The 19,133-nt window shown below is 37.7% G+C and overlaps 1 protein-coding gene across 1 annotated transcript in view; it reads left to right on the top strand.

Annotated features, from left to right (window-relative positions):
* Positions 1–19,133, top strand: part of LOC110065443 (uncharacterized) — a 425,702-nt gene that overhangs the window by 76,681 nt on the left and 329,888 nt on the right. The window contains exon 7 of the mRNA XM_089279275.1: positions 260–348. Within this exon, the coding sequence (XP_089135401.1) occupies positions 260–348 (89 nt within the window). The remainder of the gene's footprint in view (positions 1–259; positions 349–19,133) is intronic.

The following is a 19,133-nucleotide window of genomic DNA, read 5'->3' as shown; positions in this document are numbered from 1 at the left end:
GGGCTGGAAAGGCAATTGTCCTCAAGTGCTATTTTTTGGGCAGTTGTGGGCAGCACAGGAAGTTTGGGGTGGTTTTTGCATGCGCGGTTACAGGCGGCAGCGGCATCAATGGGTTAAACGGCATTTCAACCCATGATCTCTGTGATGTTGAAGAGTGCTCTACCAATTGAGCTACTGACTTAAGCCAGTTGTCAGCAAAAATCAGTCTTAACAAAGCAACCTCAACAATTCTCTTGGTATCATTATTTTTTTCTTTCAGGCTGTGAAACTAACAAATATGATTCTTGGGGATGTAGTAAATGATGAAGTGGATTCAACAGATGTTGTCAGCTTGGCATTTAAAGAATTGTATGTACACTGTACAATAGCAAGTGAGAAACAGAAAGCAATGGTTATGTTGACTCAGAATACTCTAGAGTGCTTCCTGTCTTTTGGTAATGCCATCAAAGCTAACCCAGTGGTATTGGCAGATATCTAAATTTAGTGTACATTTGAACAAATTTACTTGACGTCCAAATTGGTTACCATGGCAAACCTAACAAGAAGTAAACGTGTTCCCCATTTTGAGACAAACAAGTAAACTAAATTTTCTTTTTGCTCCATTTTCGATTTGCTATATTTTCATCAAGTTCACAAGACATACATTTCTTCCATGTTAGTAAAATCTTTTGAGGTATTCAGAGACAACTTAAATTTTTGAAAAATTTAGGTGGTTCTGAACACCATCTACAGAATTTTAAAAATCACATAACATTTGTTGTTTTTCTCAATTTAATTAATAAAAAATACATCAAAATTAAGAAACTTTTCCTTAGTAGTGTTACATTATTTATCAATGTCAAAAGCTTGAAAGTAGGGTATGTTAATTTAACCATGTTAGATGGTGCCATAACAATCAAATGTGACATGAAACATACGTCTTATTTTGTTAATTGATAACATATTTGTCAAGTTTTTACTGTGTTCATTGTGACCATCACCAAGAGCCACCATGCCCATTTTATACATTTATTTCTCAAACGAATCAAAGGCTCCTTGGAGCTTCCTCATGGTATGTCTTAACGTTTCGATTAAGTTGTGTCCTTCGCTTCTCTAGCAACTGTGAGTGTCGACTGACTTGGAATGCAATTGATTGAGTTTCTGTAGAGCAATAAGGACTCCTGATCGAATCATGTAACATATTTTTAGAAAATAATACAAGTCTTTGGTATACCTTTGAAGAAAATGGTAATGTTTTTTTTATGCCTTAGTTTGTTTCATTAAGTAAATATAGTAGCTCAATCAGGTTTCTATTAAAGATTTGGTAAAATCTTCAGACATATTTTAAAGATAACCATCAAGATTATCAAAAACTTTGAACAGCGTGTGAACATTGTGGATTCCCTGGTTGATAGCGGAGCTCCAACCCACTAAGCAGAGCCCCATACTCACATAGAAAAGAAAAGCAAACATGTAAATTGATTTTCTCATGGTTGTCATGGCTAGTGGTATTGCTCATGGGCGCATATGCATGACGACAGCAATGATGGCGACGGTGGAGTTGCCTAAGAGGGCGGCCATGCTCCAGCTAATAGGTTGAAAGAGACATTCAGCCTTGGTTTATAATGTCCTTTTTTGATATTGGACATCCATGTTATGGTCAATTGACACCTGTCAAAACAAGGTATCCGCTGACCATTATCATGCGACGATATCATGGGCTCAAGTTTAGAGCTTATCGAGGTTGCATTGTCTTTTTTAAGTTGACTGCTGACCAAGAGCTGGTTTTCCAGTGGATCGCAGGCTCATGTCAGATTAACTTGTAAATGGGGCTGGGTTGTTTGGAAGACGGTTAACGCTAACCCTGGATTAAAAGTTAACCAAAGTATAAGTTTTTCTTGTTACAAATGTTTTTCACTGCTTTTGTGTTGTGTAGTTTCAAACTCAAAACAGAAGGGCAAACAATATACGGAAAATCTCACTGCAAAGTTACAAAACTCAGATCAAAACTTTCGCATATCCTGGGTTAGCTTAATCGGGCTTTGAACAAACCGGCCCAGGAACTCCGCCTTTAGGCTTTTTGTTTTTTTGTATTTTGTTTTTATTTGTAAGTTGTGGAATGGACAAGCAAAGAGATACTGTAATGCTAGTTTTACAATTTTACATGAAAAAGGGATACACACACACACAAAGAAAAAGAAAACAAAGAAAAGGGGAGGTAAAGAAGCCTATTACAATGTAAATATAAATAGGTCTCTACATACATCACCACAAAACATAAACTAAATTAACTGAAGCAAGGTAGAAATTTGTTCCATTTTTTATGTTTTACCAATTTATTGCTGTTAGCTGCAATTTTCTGTTCAATCTGGCAAGTTGCTTTAACCTTGGCTATGAAGACCTTTAGAGAAGGATGTATGATATTTAATTTACAGTTATAAATATAATATTTAGCTAATAAAATAATATGGTTTAGAATATGAAAGTCCTCTGCAACATTGAATACTCCAAAGATAACATTTTGTAGCGTTAAGGATGTCGAGATTATCTTTTTTTCAGAAATCCAGGAACAGAGCAACTGCCAGAAAGATTTTGTTACATTGCAATGAAAGAATAAGTGCTCAGGGGATTCGACTTCTGGCTTGGCTAAATCTATAAATTAGACAGATGACAAGAATTAACTTTTTCAAAACTTTTATTGAGAATTACAAATACGTTATTATTTTTACTTGAGATGACTTCAGTTGCAAGATTGAAATTATAACTATCTAATAAAGTAGTTTGAATTTGAAAAACTGAACAGTCTGACAACTTATAATTTTCCAGTAAATGGTTGAAAAACTCAACAGAGCTCGTTCATTATAACTTTTATTAACAAAAAGAAATTACACATTCGCTTGTGATTGGAACTCTGTGTGGTCATGTATCGTATATGTAATAATAACTGACATAGCAAGAGGAAATTGGATTCCATGTTTTCTATGACATACTCTGGACCATTTGTTAGTCCATCAGTCGGATCAACATTAGTTCTCAAGTCATATTTTACCTCAGTTGCTACTGATACTAATGAACATAACCCCATTTTCTTTGTTGGATCATCTGAGATTTTATCTTATATTTGTCTCTTGAGATCATCTGAAATATCTCCAAATATTTTTTTCCCAAGCGTCTGGGTGGGCTGGAATCCTAAATCCCCAAATTTGATTGGCTAATCATACGCATGTGACTAGTCCAGCTTTTTACGAAACGGCCCATGGGCTGGATTTTTTTCCCCACTGCCTAAATTTTGCTCCTAAAAGTTAGTGGTAATTGTCAATCTTTTGCCTTTTTTACCCTCCATCAACGATTAGTCAATGCAAGTTTATCTCTGTTCACTTTAAAATGGCAAGGAAAGTCACTGTAAGTAAATTCAATGGAGTGTTTTGAAGTTGTGAAAGTTTGCTTGGTTGTTTGTAGCTTGGCACTGTAATGGCACGTGATCCTGTGTTTTTCTCACCGTAAAATTTGAGTCGGTTCCAGTTGAGTTTACCTCTCTGATCTTGCTGTATTTAGGAGAATTTCTGTGCAATACACTCAATGAATTTCCTTGCTTTCTGCTGTTCAATTTACGGTAGACAAGTCTGATTTCAAGTGATTTTAAAAGAAACAACTGACAGAAATTGTTTTTGTAGTAAAGCTTCAAACTTCAAACTTGAAATAAATGCAACTAACATAAAGTAGTTCCATAAAAATCTATTCTTTAATAAATCTTTCTTTGTGTGCTATCTGAGTTACTCACTCATTGCCAAGACTTTTTACAAATCGTTATAAGATGGCACGCAAGCCGATTCAATGACAAGAGATGTGTAAACAAATACATTTGTGATCTGTAAAACCATTTTACCGCAGGAAAAAAATAAATGTCTTGAAAAAAAATAAACAGGTCTTGAAAATGCTGCCTGAAGCCACAGGCCTCAGGCAGCATTTTCAAGACCTCAGTCACAGTTTTTCACTATACGGACCTCCCCCGCGCCAAATAACATATGTTTATCATGTCCACAGCCTTAATCTGAGCTTTAGCAGTTTTAGAGAGTATATAGATTAGGACATTGTTGTGAGCATCTACCTATGTCTTTGCAGTAAATAATAATTACTATTTTCTGATGTTCCATTCGAAAGTCTTTGTTTTAAAATGGCTATCATCTTCAGAGTTTTTTCCCCTCCCTCAAACGATTAAGGTTACCGTATACCTACAGGGTTGTCTGCATCCGAGCGACGTAGTACGTCCGGTTTAAGCTGTAGATGCCTAAACCCCTATATCAAATTAAAGCTTATAGAGCTGGCTGTCAAACCATACCAAAAATCTTGAAATAAAATGAACTTCCGATTTTTTCACGGCCACTAAATGCGAGTGTCCTAATCACCTTTTGGAAGCTACAATTCAAAGCGAATTTTGTTTTTTGCCAGTTTAGTTTTTCCTCAGTTTCGGGACAAAAAGGGCTAAAAAAGCATGTTTGCGTTTTGCCATATTCAATTGCAGTAAAAAGTTACAGAACATTTTTGAAATAGTATTTAAAAAATGTGAAGTGATCGTACAAAAATTGCTCTTGCAGAAAAAATATTTCGAAATAAACAATTGCAGACGCCTTTTTGTTTTTTATATGTTAATCTAGCTACTGTCTAAATTTGAGGGCAATCAAACAAATCCCCTTTGAGTTGTAATTCTTTAAAGTGTCTGCTTCAAGCCAAAAAATTTATTTGAGGAAACAGTGCTAAGAAAAATCTCTTGCTTCGCAAACAAACTCCGCCCACAAACGCCTTCAACTGGGTTCTCAGATCACTGAGCCAATCAGCGCTTGGAAATTTATGCGTGAATCTCCAAAACACCCTTGTGTTTCGCAATGTGCTCAAGGCAGAGAGACAATTTTTCTGTAGCTTGGTTTTTCTTGAAGCTGGTCTGGCAAAATGGGGAAGACGAAAAAGGATATGAATGCTAGAGTGGCTGGGCAACGAGAACAAACTGAGCAAAAGAAAGTTTGGCAGAGCAAATGTGCATGGATAATAATTCCAGTGGATCTCAGTGAGTTGGATTCATCAGTATCGGACTCAACAAAAGAGTCACTGTAAATGTCGCTGTTATCACTGTCGAGTTCCCAAATTTTTACAGAACCTTTCTCTTCTCTTGACTTGATCTTTTTGCCTGCTTGATATGATAGCTATAGCTTCATCTGTGAGGCCAACTTTCGCTTCTTAACTCACTGATATGTTTTCATTTGTTGTTAGCTTTTTCGAACTGGTAAACAGAGTTTTCCGTGATCCACGTTTACTTATAACTTAATAGAATTACACCTAATACGAAAAATGTGTGGATTAGCAATGCTGATTAACTGAGTAGCCAGCCAATTCGTGGTATCCATATAGGTAATATTGCCACGAAAGTAGGCTCGGTTGATTGCGTACAGGTTAAAGGGCTGTCAATCAAGAGGGAACTTTTACTTGCGGCCATAATGTAAAACCTCCATTTCTCGGCCAGTATTAAGTTTTTTTCAATTTTGTTTTCAGAAATTAGAGATTACTCTTTGACCATTACTTTGAACCAAAAATCCAGATTTGAAAATTGCCGATCTGAAGGTATATTGTAACCTTATATAGCTGAGCAAATTGTTTGTCATCTTTTTGTCTCATTATTTCTGTCAGTTCAAAGGGGATGAAGAATTCTGTCCAAATGTTAGTTGCTAAAGCATAGCTAGATTGACAATTTTCAAAGATCCACTGATCAAAAAGCTGGTTTTAGCTAGAAAAGATCTCCAACAGTTATCAAACTTATTCCACCAAATGGCTCCTTTGTTCCCATTATTTGTCGTAATTGTAAATTCAAAAAGTTGAACATACCACTTCCTTAACCTTAGAGATCTCATCAATAAATATAAGCTTTAGCTTCTTTAGGTGCATCCTTACAGTTTTTAGTCTGTCACTGCCCAGTGCACAATACTCAAAACCTCTATTGTCAGGTATCTTAAAAGCAGAATGCAACGTGTTACCTTTTATGTTGAATGTTACTTCACAACTTTCACATCTGGATTTTCACCTGCAATAGTATTGAGATAGTGCTAATCATACAATGCATTTATAAAAGTACTTCTGCCAACACCGGCACCTCCACTTTAGAATAATCTTAGAGGGCCATCTTTAGTTGTGATTGAATGGCTATGCTGCTTGTTTTTTCCAGTTTCAATTGCTCTTTCCAAGTCCTACAGCAAGGAAATTTTGCATTGATGAAAATTTAGTGCAATTTATTTCACTAGTAGTTCAAATAGACCTTGCAATTGCCAATTGTTTTAGTAAGCTGTATCTGACTGACGTTGCGTAAACAAAATCGTGTTGCAGGACACGACAAAACTTGACATGAATAAAACCAAAATAGAATTCCATAAAGTAAAATGTGTACCAGTATAAATAAGTTCTTTTTGAAAAATATCCCTACCTTTCTTGTTTAAATCAGTAGAAATACGTAACTTGAATTTTTTTCTATAAACTACATTAACGTTTGCAAATTCTCGGGCGTTATCCACAAAAAACACAACGCGAAAGTTTGTGCAAATTTCATGCAAATGTAATTTGATGGCTTGTTATTTAATATATTCCCTTGAAGCATTTAGATCAAGGAAAGTCAGAGATTTCTCTTTTGTTTGGAAATGTAGATAGCCTGAAAAGTTAATGAGAATCTCTGCAAGCAGTAAGAAAGCTGTTTTATCAAAATTTGTGAGCAAATCTTTAAGTATTGTGTGGAATTTTGTAGGTTTTGGAGAATTGTGTGTTTAAATTGTATGGGTGTGAATGAGAATATTTACAGATTTGCTCATATGTTTTGCAAATTTTGTACAAAATGCAACCCAAGAGAAAGAAGAAGGCTTACCTCAGTTTCACCCAGTTGGTAAAGGGTTCATTCTGTATACTGCTTTTGTCTTCCACCAGATTGATTCCATGTCGTCCAACTTATCTGATGTATATGAACAGCTGTCTATCGTTGGGACTATTGTCATGACGGTTTTTAGAATTTAAATCCCTTTTCCTTCAAGCTGAGTATTCTTTTGTGCATTACTTCTTCATTAATGAGGTCAACAGAGATGCATTTTGATCAAGGATAGAGGAAAACGAAGGAAAATCCACCTTGATAGTTCGACACTACAGATGCCATTTTGAATTATATTGATCTTTCCATGTACTCAGACAAAAATGTCTGCCTCTGTCCCACCCTCCAGATATATGAACAGACAACAATAGCACAACTTTGGGAATAAAACCAAACCTAGTAAGGGAAGTAGGGGAAAATGCATTTAATCCACGGTTAATGCATAAATAATTGTCTTACATATCAGAAAAATGGAGTGAGTGAATTTAGGTCTATACCTAACCCTCATTGTGTCACACCATGAGGTAAAAATGGCTATCTAAAATAAAAATATCAGAAGCCTGGTTTGGAAGACCTAACCTTTAGGAAGTTAATGTTTATCACTTAATGTCACCATGACAACTTCACATCGCCTTAAGTGTGTACCCCAAATTCTGGGGTCGTTGAGTATTCATATATTCATGCTATTGTTATTACTCATCACTTATTCATAACAATGTTCTGCTGAAAACACAGCATGTTTCTACAGAGTGCAACCTCTTTGATGTAGGTGAGCTATTTTGTTTATGTTAACAGAGAAGTTATAAAACCCTAGAGGCTAAGATGTCTGCCTGATTGATATAGGGTTCGTATGGGTCCTGGAAAACCTGGAAATTTTATTTTGGTATTTTCCAGGACTGGAAAGTCCTGGGAAAAGGCTGGTCCTGGAAAGTTTTGAAAATCTGTTAAAATCAAGTAAAAACTATGAAATGTATGGCAGACAGTAAAGAGAATCAACATTGTGATCTTGGGAGTGACAAGGTTAATGTGAATTTTACAGTCCTGGAAAAATCAATCCGAGTCCTGGAAAAGTCCTGGAAATGTGTTTCTGAAAAAGGGTACGAACCCTGTAATGATATTAAATTCATAGATAGTGTACCACAGCTGGTGCAACCATTCTTGCCAGTCTCAAACTTGAAAGTAGCAGAGCTTTTATGTGGATGCTCTTTAGGGAAGCTTGCATGATGGCAGAGAAAGGTATACAGATTTTTGACTCCCCTGAAGCTTACAAGTGTATTAAAATAAATTGAATACAGAAACCAACCAGATATCTTCAGGTACCTTTCAATGTTAGGCCCGAAGAAGGGACCCCAGGCATATGTGGAGCATTTGACTTTTCAGAAGAATTTTTAGTCAAAATCCCCACCGTAGGGCTTGAAAAAATATCATCACCTTAGTGTAGGGCCATGGCATGTTGCCCTGCAGGCATCCATTCGCACAGATATATGAAGAGCTAAAAAGAACGGAATTCGATGGTGCATTTTGTAAAAAATTCAAACTTTTAGTCAATAGGTTTCCTTTATTTTTTCGCTAAACATAGAAAATCAGTAGGGGAAATGATCCATGAAAAGAAAAATAGGGGTCACCGAACGTCCAAGATCGTTAAATCCAGGCAAAGCTATAGCAATGGCCATCTGCCCTATCATTGTTCATTTTATTACTTAGTGCACGCTCTCATGCATGAAGTGGCGAGTGAATTTGCATGCGCAGTAAGGATGCGCAGAAACAATTAGCGTGAACGTCCTTAAGTGTAATTTGAATATTATTTTTGCTGATGGCTTTGCAGTCATTTTAGACAAAATGGAGGGCTGTCCCTACTAGTACACAAAAGAAAACTTCAATTTGTCTGGCAGTTTTACAAATTCAGTTTTATTATTTTTAGATGTGTTGTTTCACTGTACATGTACATGTTGTATCAGTGAAAACCAACAGAAAACTATTGTTGGACCTCTATAAAGCGGCCACCCTTGGGAGTTTGAAAACTGGCCGATTGATAGAGGTTGGCCGTTTAATAGAGGCACAACATATATTGGGTAGAAAATGGTCAACTTAGTTTTATTGCCTTCAAATAGCAAAATGCTTTATGAAAAGTGAACATAATTATGTGAGTATGAATGCAAAAATCATTGAAACAAAACATTAAGTCAACTGTATTTCTGCATTTCAAGTCTGTGCAAAGTTTGGTTATTCTAACACAGAGAGCATGTAGTTTTTAGTGTTGAGTATGTACAGAAAAATTTGCAAATCTATGTAACAAAACATAAAGTTTTTTAGGTCTCTTTTACATCAACAGTCTGTAAAAATTTTAGCTCAAATATTTCACGGATGATTTATTTAAGATAATCCGTCACTGCTGTTTGCCTCTGTGGAGCTTGGAGTTCTACAGTGAGTAACTAGGATATCAAGTCATTTGCCTTTCCAATAGATAGGGTAAGATCCTGTTAATAATATTGTGAAACTGGGCAAAGTGTCGAAGATGATCAGTGATGCACATGGCCGATGCGCATGGCCTCTGCAAGGCTCTTGATTGATGGCTCCTCTAATTCCTGGTCGTAGTTGTCACCAGTTGAGGTGTCTTCTGAAACAAACTGAATGTCTAGATTATCATTTAGCAACGCACTTCTATAGACTTGTTTTACAGTAGTAATAATTTTTTACCTGCACAGTCTTTGGGGTGTAGAAAAAGAGGGTACCCTATCTATTATCATGTTTGCCAAGTGGCGGATGTGAAAGACTTGCACCTGTATAACGGCTAATTTAGTGGAGATGAAATTGCAGTTATAGTTGCTATCAGTTATCACCTTCGTATTATCTGTCACCATTTTGCTTGAAAAGATAATTTGCTGGCCACTTAACAGAGGTAAAAAACAAATACTAAACTTGCAACTGCAAAAAGACAAAACGCTGAACATAAACGATCTAGACATCGCGAACACAGAACTAATCAAACTACTAGGATTTAACATAGATGACAATCTCAACTCTACTGAGGATATTATCAAATTATGCACTAAGGCAAGCCAGAAAGTTGGAGTACTCCCTTCTCATGGAAACTTAATAACCCTGCAAGGGTAAGCTACTACCATATAAATCTTTTATACTGCCTTATTTAACTTACTGCCATCTAACCTGGCATTTTTGCAAGTCGTCAGACAAAAGGAAGCTAGAACGAATACAAGAACGAGCCCTAAGGGTGATATATTAATCCCACTCTGATACGTATGAAGAACTTCTAAGCTGTGCTGATATACTTTCTTTATATAATAGACAGCTTCAAGATATCACCGCACTTATGTACAAATTAAGTCAAACATGGTCTTGTACCTGATTGCGTTTGGGATCTATTTGTCCTCAAAGGCTCTACACACTCGCTGCGGAATAGTGACTTTGTATTGCCACGTTTTAGAACTACATGTACATACTATGGCAAACACTCTGTTAGATATCTCGGGCCATTCTTCTGGTCAAAACTTACTGAAAATCAAAGAGATTTGCCTAGTTTACCTGTTTTTATAAAAAAAAAATAAGAAAAATTAACCTTGCTGGCATTTTAAGTAACAACAGCAATTGCTGTAATCTTTGTAGCCAATAGAATTCTTTTAATTTTTACTATTTTATCTTTTACATAAGCTAACATAGGATCTCTCATACTCATTAAGTTTTTATCATTTTCCTGTAAATATTCAAATTTTATAAGTACTGTATGTCAGTTAGTGTTGCTATTTTACTAGTGTCTCCAATTAGTGTATCTAGGCTAAACACATAGACACCTAAATGAAGGTTTTACGTACTTACTTACTAGGTGGCTGTGGCCGCTTAATAGAGGGGGCCATTGAAAAGAGGTATGGAATACAGCATGTTACTGGCAAACTAGACGCTCTAAGAGTGTTTACTCAGGCTTCGTACCACAGTATCAAATCATACTTTACGAAAACATGTATTGGACACAATAAAAGCAAATTAAAGAATCAGGATATTTTAGCACAAGAGTTCCACTTACATATTTACAATTCAAGTTGCTATCGCAAGTTGTGAGTTTAAACCATTTTGGTTCAAGAATGAAGCACAGCTGCCTATGCGTTGATGGAGAAGTTGTTTGCATCGAATTTTCAAGGTCTTTTTACAACTTATGGCAATTACTTTGTACATGCTAGCAGAAATTGTACAAAGTTTGTTTGCTGGTTGTGGCGATCCGAGTAAATTGTGTAGCTGAACATCTTTGACGTGTTGCGATCTTAAACCCTTTTCAAGAGTCATATCTCCTTTGGAGAGCAAATAATCCCTTTCAAGAGAGCCAAAACGAATCGTGATAAACTCCTTCGCGAAAACAACAGTCCTGTGACTAGGCTTAAATTGCATTGCACATAATTTGCATAAAATTTCAAGTTGTGTATTTTGCAGATAACTTCTAAGAATTTGCGACCCTTAACCCAGTTTATGAAGAAATATTCAAGCTACATATTTTTATTGAATCAAGGCAGTAGTATTTTTAAAAAGGACTCTCATTTATAAGGGAAGATGTGGCATTCTGTTTTGCTATTTATTTTGGTTTCATGCTCATCTAGACCATGTCACGCAACATGATTTTCTTTTGCGGTCAGACACAGTTTTCTAAAAGAATTGGCGATTGCTAAGACTGCTAAATATATTTGAACTACTAGTGAAATAACTGGCTAAACTATCGTCAATGCAGATTTTCCTTAGGACTTGGCAAGAACATTGGTTCGTCAATGATCCTGCACAATTCCCCGCACAATTGAAGGTTTAATTCTCCTGCACAATGTGCCTCTAAATTCACACAATATTTTTTTCCTGCACCCTACTAAAAAGCCAACTAACTTGGAGGTAAGATATTTAATTCAGTTACCGAAAGTCTTACCTTAACAACTTTGGAGATCGACATATTTTGTGCGGTGCAAGAAACAAGTCGGCAGGTTTTTAATGAGCTATGAGTCCAAAAACGTTTCCGTATTTAGCTCGTTTTATTACAATATGATTTATTTTACTGCAATGCTCTAAATAATAACAGCAGTAGCCACATACCATCATTGACTGCCTATTTTTTGCCAGTGTTTTCATAGATTGAACTCATACTGCAATCGGCTCGGTTGTTATCTCACGAGAACGTTTTGATCGTAAAATCTGCTTACCTGGCTGGCTTTCAAGCAATATAATTCGTGGACCGACCCTTTCTGAAAACAATCAACATCTTTGTATGTGAGATGAATGTATAAGGCGCGATTCTTGCCAAAACTTTCTTCGCAAAACACCGCATTCTGTCACATAGGTGGCTGCTTAATAGAGGTCCGACTTTGTTTGTTTACAATACTGTATGCAACTTACAACAACTTGAACAAAGCGACTCAAGTGAAATTTATAAAATGATCAGGGTGGTTTCAAATCTGGAAGAGTTTACAACTCCTATTGAAGATACTTTTATCTCACGAAAGCAACTAATACCCCATTCACACCAACTAAACTAGTTTAACTGAATCAGGTTAAGGTTTTCTGCAATTTGTCAATTCCGCTTTACAGTCATTTTGAGAAGAAAAATTTCAAACCACCTTGCTACCATCTTTTAATCAAACAAGTTTTACCAGGTTTACTTGTCGGGTGTGCACGATATGAGCAACTAATTTTTAACCTTGTTTAGCTAAACCACTCTTAAACGTGTTTATCATGTTAGTGTGAACAGGGTATAAGTCTTGATAACTTTTATAGAAAACAGACAAAAGATTAGCACCTCCTCCTCCTGGTGCTGGTGCTGCTGCTGCCCCTTTGGTGTTTCCGTTTTACTTTTTGAAGTACAACTTCAGACATTTCTTTAGCATGATGGATTTCAGGGATACCCAGAGAGAACTATAACACTTATTTATTTTGTTGTTCGCTTAATTTTTGTCATATCTTCAACGTCGCACCACTTCTTTTCCTTCTACCACGCTAAGAAGAGTGCATGGAATTAAAACTCAACGTGATATACAGAAAAAAAAGACCGTTAAACATTTATTCCTGAGAACAAACAGTTTGTGTTTCGATTAGCTGTAGTGCAGGAATCTTCCACTTAAGGACGTTCATGCTAATTGTTTCTGTGCATTCTTACTGCGCACGCAAATTGACACGTCACGCAATGCATCGCTAAGTAATAAAATGAACAATGTTAGGGCAAATGGCCATTGCTATAGCTTTTCCTGGATTTAACGATCTCGGACATTTGGTGACCCCCATTTTTCTTTTGATGGATCATTTCCCCTACTGATTTTCTATGTTTAGCGAAAAAATAAAGGAAATCTATTGACTACAAGTTTGAATTTTTTTTGCAAAATGCACCATCGAATTCCGTTCTTTTTAGCTCTTCATTTATGTGTGTGACGGTTTCAAATGCCTCTTGAAGGTTTAAGTTTTGTGAAAACGTTGGTAACATTTGGAATTATTTACACAACGGACCCACTTCTACAAAATATGACTAAGATCGTTTGCCTCTCTTGACTCACCTTTGATATTTTTAACTACAAACCCCTGTAGAGCATTCTGAATTACGTGCGCCAATTTTTCCAAATCAGGGTAGTGTTCCACAAGCATTATCTCGGAAATGAAGTCGGTGACCCCCAATTTTTTTTGCATTTCTGACACAAGTGATTTATTATCTGACTGCAGTAAAATTTCACAGTAAAAATCACATTCTTTTCCCACTTTTTCTTGTTATTTTATTCACTTTGTTTTCTAACTTTCTATTTTGCTATAATAGTAATAAATCATTTGTAACTATTGATAGACTGGCCTGCCTAGACTAACATAGCTATTCGTGGGCCAGTCCAACTGTAAAATGTGAGAGATTAAGAAATAAAATTAATTAAGAAATAAAATGATGAATTTAAAAAAAATCTATTGACTGGAAAATGTTCGCACGAATGTCTTTAATAGCGACATCGCAGAGATTTGTTACTCAATGTTTTCATATTTCTCCGTTTAGTAAAGGGAACAGGGACATTTGGGAAACGATGCTCCACATTTCCCAAAAATTTATCATGGCGTGTTTTGCTGCCTTAGAGTGAAACAAACTTCACCAGATTTTAAAGAGTGTTTCCATTTCAACTAAGCACTTGACTTACGCTTTTTTGAATTTTTCTTTAGTCTTTACCTCGTTTTTCAGTGATTTTGAGTTTCGTTGGCTGTTAATATATTCCAAAAGGAACGTTCCTCTGGTATCGACTCTTCATTGTTTTTGTGTTCCTATTGACTATAAGAGGACCAGCTTTTTTGCAAGGTTGGCACAAAATGCTCACTCTAGTGTAAAAGAGGAACAACTCGTTCTGAGTTCCCAACTGTAAATGGAACACATTGTTCTCAAATTGATAAATTAGGACTGTTTTGTTCTGAGTTCCCATCTGTGCATGGAACACATTGTTCCCAAATTGATAGATTAGGACTCTTTTGTTCTGAGGTCTTATCTGGAAATGGATCACTTTGTTCCAAAACTGGTAATTTAGGACTGTTTTGTTCCAAGTTCCTATTTGTAAATAGCACACATAGTTCCCAAATTGGTCATTTAGGGCTGTTTTGTTCCGAGTGCCCATCTGTAAATGGAACACATTGTTCCCAAATTGGTAAATTAGGACTGTTGTTCCGAGTTCCTATCTGTAAATGGAACAATTCGTTTCCAAATTGATAAATTAGGACTGTTTTGTTCCAAATGTTCATCTGCGAATGGAACATAATTATTGTTCCCAAATTGATAGTTTAGGACCGCTTTGTTCCAAATTCCCGTCTGTGAATGGAACAGTTTGTTCCCAAATTGGTCATTTATTACCAAATTTAGGACTGTTTTGTTCTGAGTTCTTATTTGTAAATGGAACAGTTTGTTCCACAATTGAACATTTAGGACTGTTTTGCTCCCAGTTCTTATCTGTGAATGGAACATGTTGTTCCCAAATTGATAATTTAGGACAGTTTTTTCCCAAGTTCCTCTCTGTGGATGGAACATATTGTTCCCAAATTGGTCATTTGGGAACAGATTTCAGACCATTTTTCTTCGCAGTCCTATTTGTTCCCAAATTAAGGTGTCCTTTGTGAATGAGGCAAACAGTAGGGCAGGCTTAGACCTGCTTGGGCAAGTTTGGTTGAATGTCATCGTCATGAATTTTGCACAGTAGTAATGAGGGCGGTCAAGTAAGGGCACGCCTTGGAAAATCCAAACATATATGCAGTTCCTCTGCTTGTCATTGGCTCCTTGATTATGGTTCAGATTTAAAGGAGATCGCATTGGCCAAATGCTTTTAAAAAGGCAAAATGAGCAAGAAGTGCAAAGTCAATTTATTGGTTGGATATTGATGGAGCATCACCCAAATCGAAACGGCTTCACTTGGAAAAGGATGAAACCGACAGCTTGTATCACTGCCCAATATAAGAGTGTGACCATGATGGATTTCAAAGTCAAAGAGGGTGCAGAAAACATGTTAATACCAAGCACAGTTGCTTCGTAGATTTTGATGAAAAGCCCAGTTCGAAACAAATCACAGATTTGCTAAAGGTAGCAAGAAATGTTCCAGTGGTGAACACAATTCAAGATCAAACAAGTAAGACCACAAAGCATGCCCTAAAGGTACTTCCCTCATTTTCATTATTGTGTGACAATGGCGAAGTATTCACGAAATGGTTGACTGGAAGTGGTGATGATGGCGAGAAAGATTGTGCAGCTCAAGAAATAGTGACAAGATGCTTTAAGTTTCTTAGATTTTGTTGTGGAGATGAGGAAGAGTTTAATTTTTCATGTGGTGGACTTTAGTTTGTGTTCTCCAAATTTGTTGTTCAAGTTTATCAACCACTTTCAAGACGTATGGAAACTCGGACATGGTGGGTGTTTGGGCCACATAGATGCTATTTCTGAAATGATTGACTTCAGAAACTTCCTGGCACATCAGAGGCAGTCTTTCAGAAATTCGCTGCAACAGAGCTGTACCACAAAAGAGCACGAAAAACAGTTGCAAAGATGATGTGATTGCAGTGGACACAAGATTTAGACATCGAAACACTGGAAGCAAGAGGCCACAGGGTAACAATAGAGGAGTTGTTGGGGGTCATAAAATTTCATCTGCTGTGCCATGAAAATATTGTGAAGGCGTCGCGTCCCATGACTTATCAATATTTGACAGTGGACATGATTGCTACAGTTAGGGAAAAAGGTGGATTCATTGATCAGAAAACGTTCAAGACTGCTGGAAAGTATAGATTTGACATGACATGAGCTGGAAAGAGTTTGTCTCAAAGATTGCGAGTTATCAGTCATCATAAGTGTGATTGAGTAGCCTTGGACAACCCTGGAAAATACACAGGAAACTTTGGAGGAACTGACTGTGTTCTATGTTGAGGTCAGAGATGAATCTGGAAAAACGAAGCCATTGAAGGGTCGCAAACTGTTGAAAAGAAGTACAGAGAGCGATTGAGGCCAGGCAATCAGTAATAAAAACTCTCGTGCGCAAAACCATAAATACAAGCAGGCCGATTAGCGTGAACGTATGACGCATAGCTACAACCAGCAGCCTCTCCAGCAGTATCAGCTGAACGAGAGTCATGGAAATCACAATGACCGAAGCCAATTTTTGAAGCTGGTAAAGGTCCCTGTGTTCAATGGTGACAAACAAAAGTTTGAAGATTTTTGGACCCTCTTCAGAAGTCTAGTAGACGAGTCAGCAGAGCCAGTGAGTTTGAAAATGGCAAGACTGCGACAATGCCTCATAGGAAATGTGTTGGAAGCCATCCACAGTCTCGGAGTCTCAACTACATAAACTAGAACAGATGCCATTAATCAGAAGTAACGATATTCACGCACTGGAGAAGTTTGCAGACCTTGTGTGAATTATGGTGGTAAAGCTACAGGTGGAAGGAAAAGACGGAGAGCTAGAAGATGGAACTCTTCATAGCCTACTGGTAAAGGAAGTTGCCTGATCATCAGCTGGAGAATTACAGCCGCTGGTTAAACGAACGTGCAAGAGAAAAATCAGTCACAGCTTTCAGAGACTGGCTCAGAGATGAGGTCAGATTGTGAGTTGAAGTGGTGGAAATGGTGAATGGGATTTAACTGAAGACTTATGAGCATGTTAGACCGCCAAAAGCACCAAAGTACCCGGATCTTGGTAGAATGCAAAATTTCCATACTGCTGTAATTGGGAATGGAATAAGAAACATGCGATCTCCCTGTTCTCTCTGTCAAAGTCTCGATCATCGTGTGTGCTTCTGCAAGCAGTTCTACGACAAAGCAGTGGATGACCTCTGGCAGTTCGCCAAAGAAAGGAAGCTTTGTTTTCGCTGCCTAGCCTCTGACCATAGGGGGAAAAATTGCAGAAAAGCCCACATATGTGGAATAGATGGTTGCCCTTGAAATCATCACCGCCTTCTTCATTGACTTGAAAAGTTGTCAGAAACCGGACCGCTGACTATGTTGCCCCATGTTGACAAAGAAAGACGCCCAGTCGTTCCATGGGAGGGGGTGACCGTTGTGACCATGACCAGCTGTAATGCCAAAATGCAGACTGTATCATATTCGTTACGAACTGTCCCTGTGTGGATGAAGGCTAATGGTAGAAAACTGAAGATAAGTGCTATCCTTGATGACGCATCGAACGAAACTTTTCCTAAACGAAAACGTTGCTGGGGTACTGGGACTGCAAGAACCTTTCCAGAAAGTTCAAGTTCATGTTCTCAATGATACAGTAGAAATCTTTCAGTCCATGCCGTTTAAGACTGAAATTGAAAGTGTCGATGGGCAGTTCTCAGAAGAAATCAGCATGAAAACGTGCCCGCAGAAAGTCACAGGCAATTACAGAGTTGTGAATTGGACCGAACATCAGAATAAATGGCCTCACCTGACCCAGTGAAGCTTTGCCAAGCCCGCAAACAATAGACTTGTCGATCTTTTGGTTCGCATTGATAACGCTGAACTCCACTATTCTCATGTTGATCTCTGAGGGAAAAGATTCTCTCAAGTAGGAAAAAGGAAGATATCGTGTAGCTGTTCCCTGGAAAGATGAGAAACCCGAGCTCCTTGACACCAAGCCCATGGCACTGTCCCGCCTCAGAAGCACCGAGAGAAACTTAAAGAAAGACGACCGTGTTGCCAAAGATTATAAAGCAAATATCCAGGCCTATGTTGAAAAGGGATAACTATGAAAGGTTCCTTTGGATGAGCAGCTGCCAAACAACGTATGGTATCTACCGCATTTCCCGGTTGTGAGGATGGATAAAATGACAACAAAAGTCTGAATTGTGTTTGACTGTGCCGCTAAATGCAATGGCATTTCCCTGAATGACATGATCCATGCTGGACCAAAACTACAGCAAGATCTTTACAATGTGATTGTCCGTTAGCGTCAAAACCCTGTTGGTATTGCTTGTGACATAAAAGAAATGTACCTCCAGATAGAGATTGAGGAGCAGGACCGTTCCCATTTCCGACTGTTATGGAGAGACCTTGACCCTAGCTGAGAGTCGGATGTATTTGAGTTCAGCTGTGTAGTGTTTGGAAAGAATTCAGCCCCTATGGAGTCGCAGTTTGTAGCCCAGGAGAACGCTTGAAGAAACCAAGACCGCTATCCCCTTGCTGCTGAGACTGTCCTTAAGTTAACCTACATGGACGAGTCTGTTGACAGTGTTGAAAATAACAAAGAAGGAGTGGAGCTGTACTGTCAATTGAAAGTGCTGTGGGGAATTGCTAACATGCATGCCAGAAAGTGGATCTCCAACTCACTGAAAGTTATCAAAGCCATTCCAACAGAAGAACATGCTACAGAGATCGTGATAAACTGCAGCCAAGATCCTGTAATAAAGACACTAGGAATCTTGTGGAACAGCACCAAGGACTTGTTTACTGTAACTGCTTCTCCGGTTTTGCCAGATTACCAGACAACAAAGCGAAACGTCCTACGTAAAGTGGCGATGATGTTTGAACCTCTGGGATTTGTATGCCCGTATGTTATTGTTGCAAATATTCTACTTCAGGAGCTGTGGATGCGAGGCTATGATTGGGATGACGAAGTACAAGATGAAATAGCCAGCAAAATCGGGGATTGGTTCAAGCAGTTGAATGCCTACAAAGTCCAGAGCCTGTCAAGTCGAAGCACATCGTGACATTTGTTGACGCCTCTCAGCAGGCTGATGGTAAAGCTGTTTATATCCGGTGCAAATATCATAACAATGCCGTCATTAGTCGCCCTATTGCAGCCAAGAG

This window comes from Orbicella faveolata, unplaced genomic scaffold, assembly GCF_042242905.1.
Source record: "Orbicella faveolata isolate gen_17 unplaced genomic scaffold, um_ofav_v1 contig_47, whole genome shotgun sequence".
Classification (NCBI taxonomy): domain Eukaryota; kingdom Metazoa; phylum Cnidaria; class Anthozoa; order Scleractinia; family Merulinidae; genus Orbicella; species Orbicella faveolata.
Note: the sequence above shows the minus strand (reverse complement) of the source record. Positions and strands in the feature narration are given on the sequence as shown.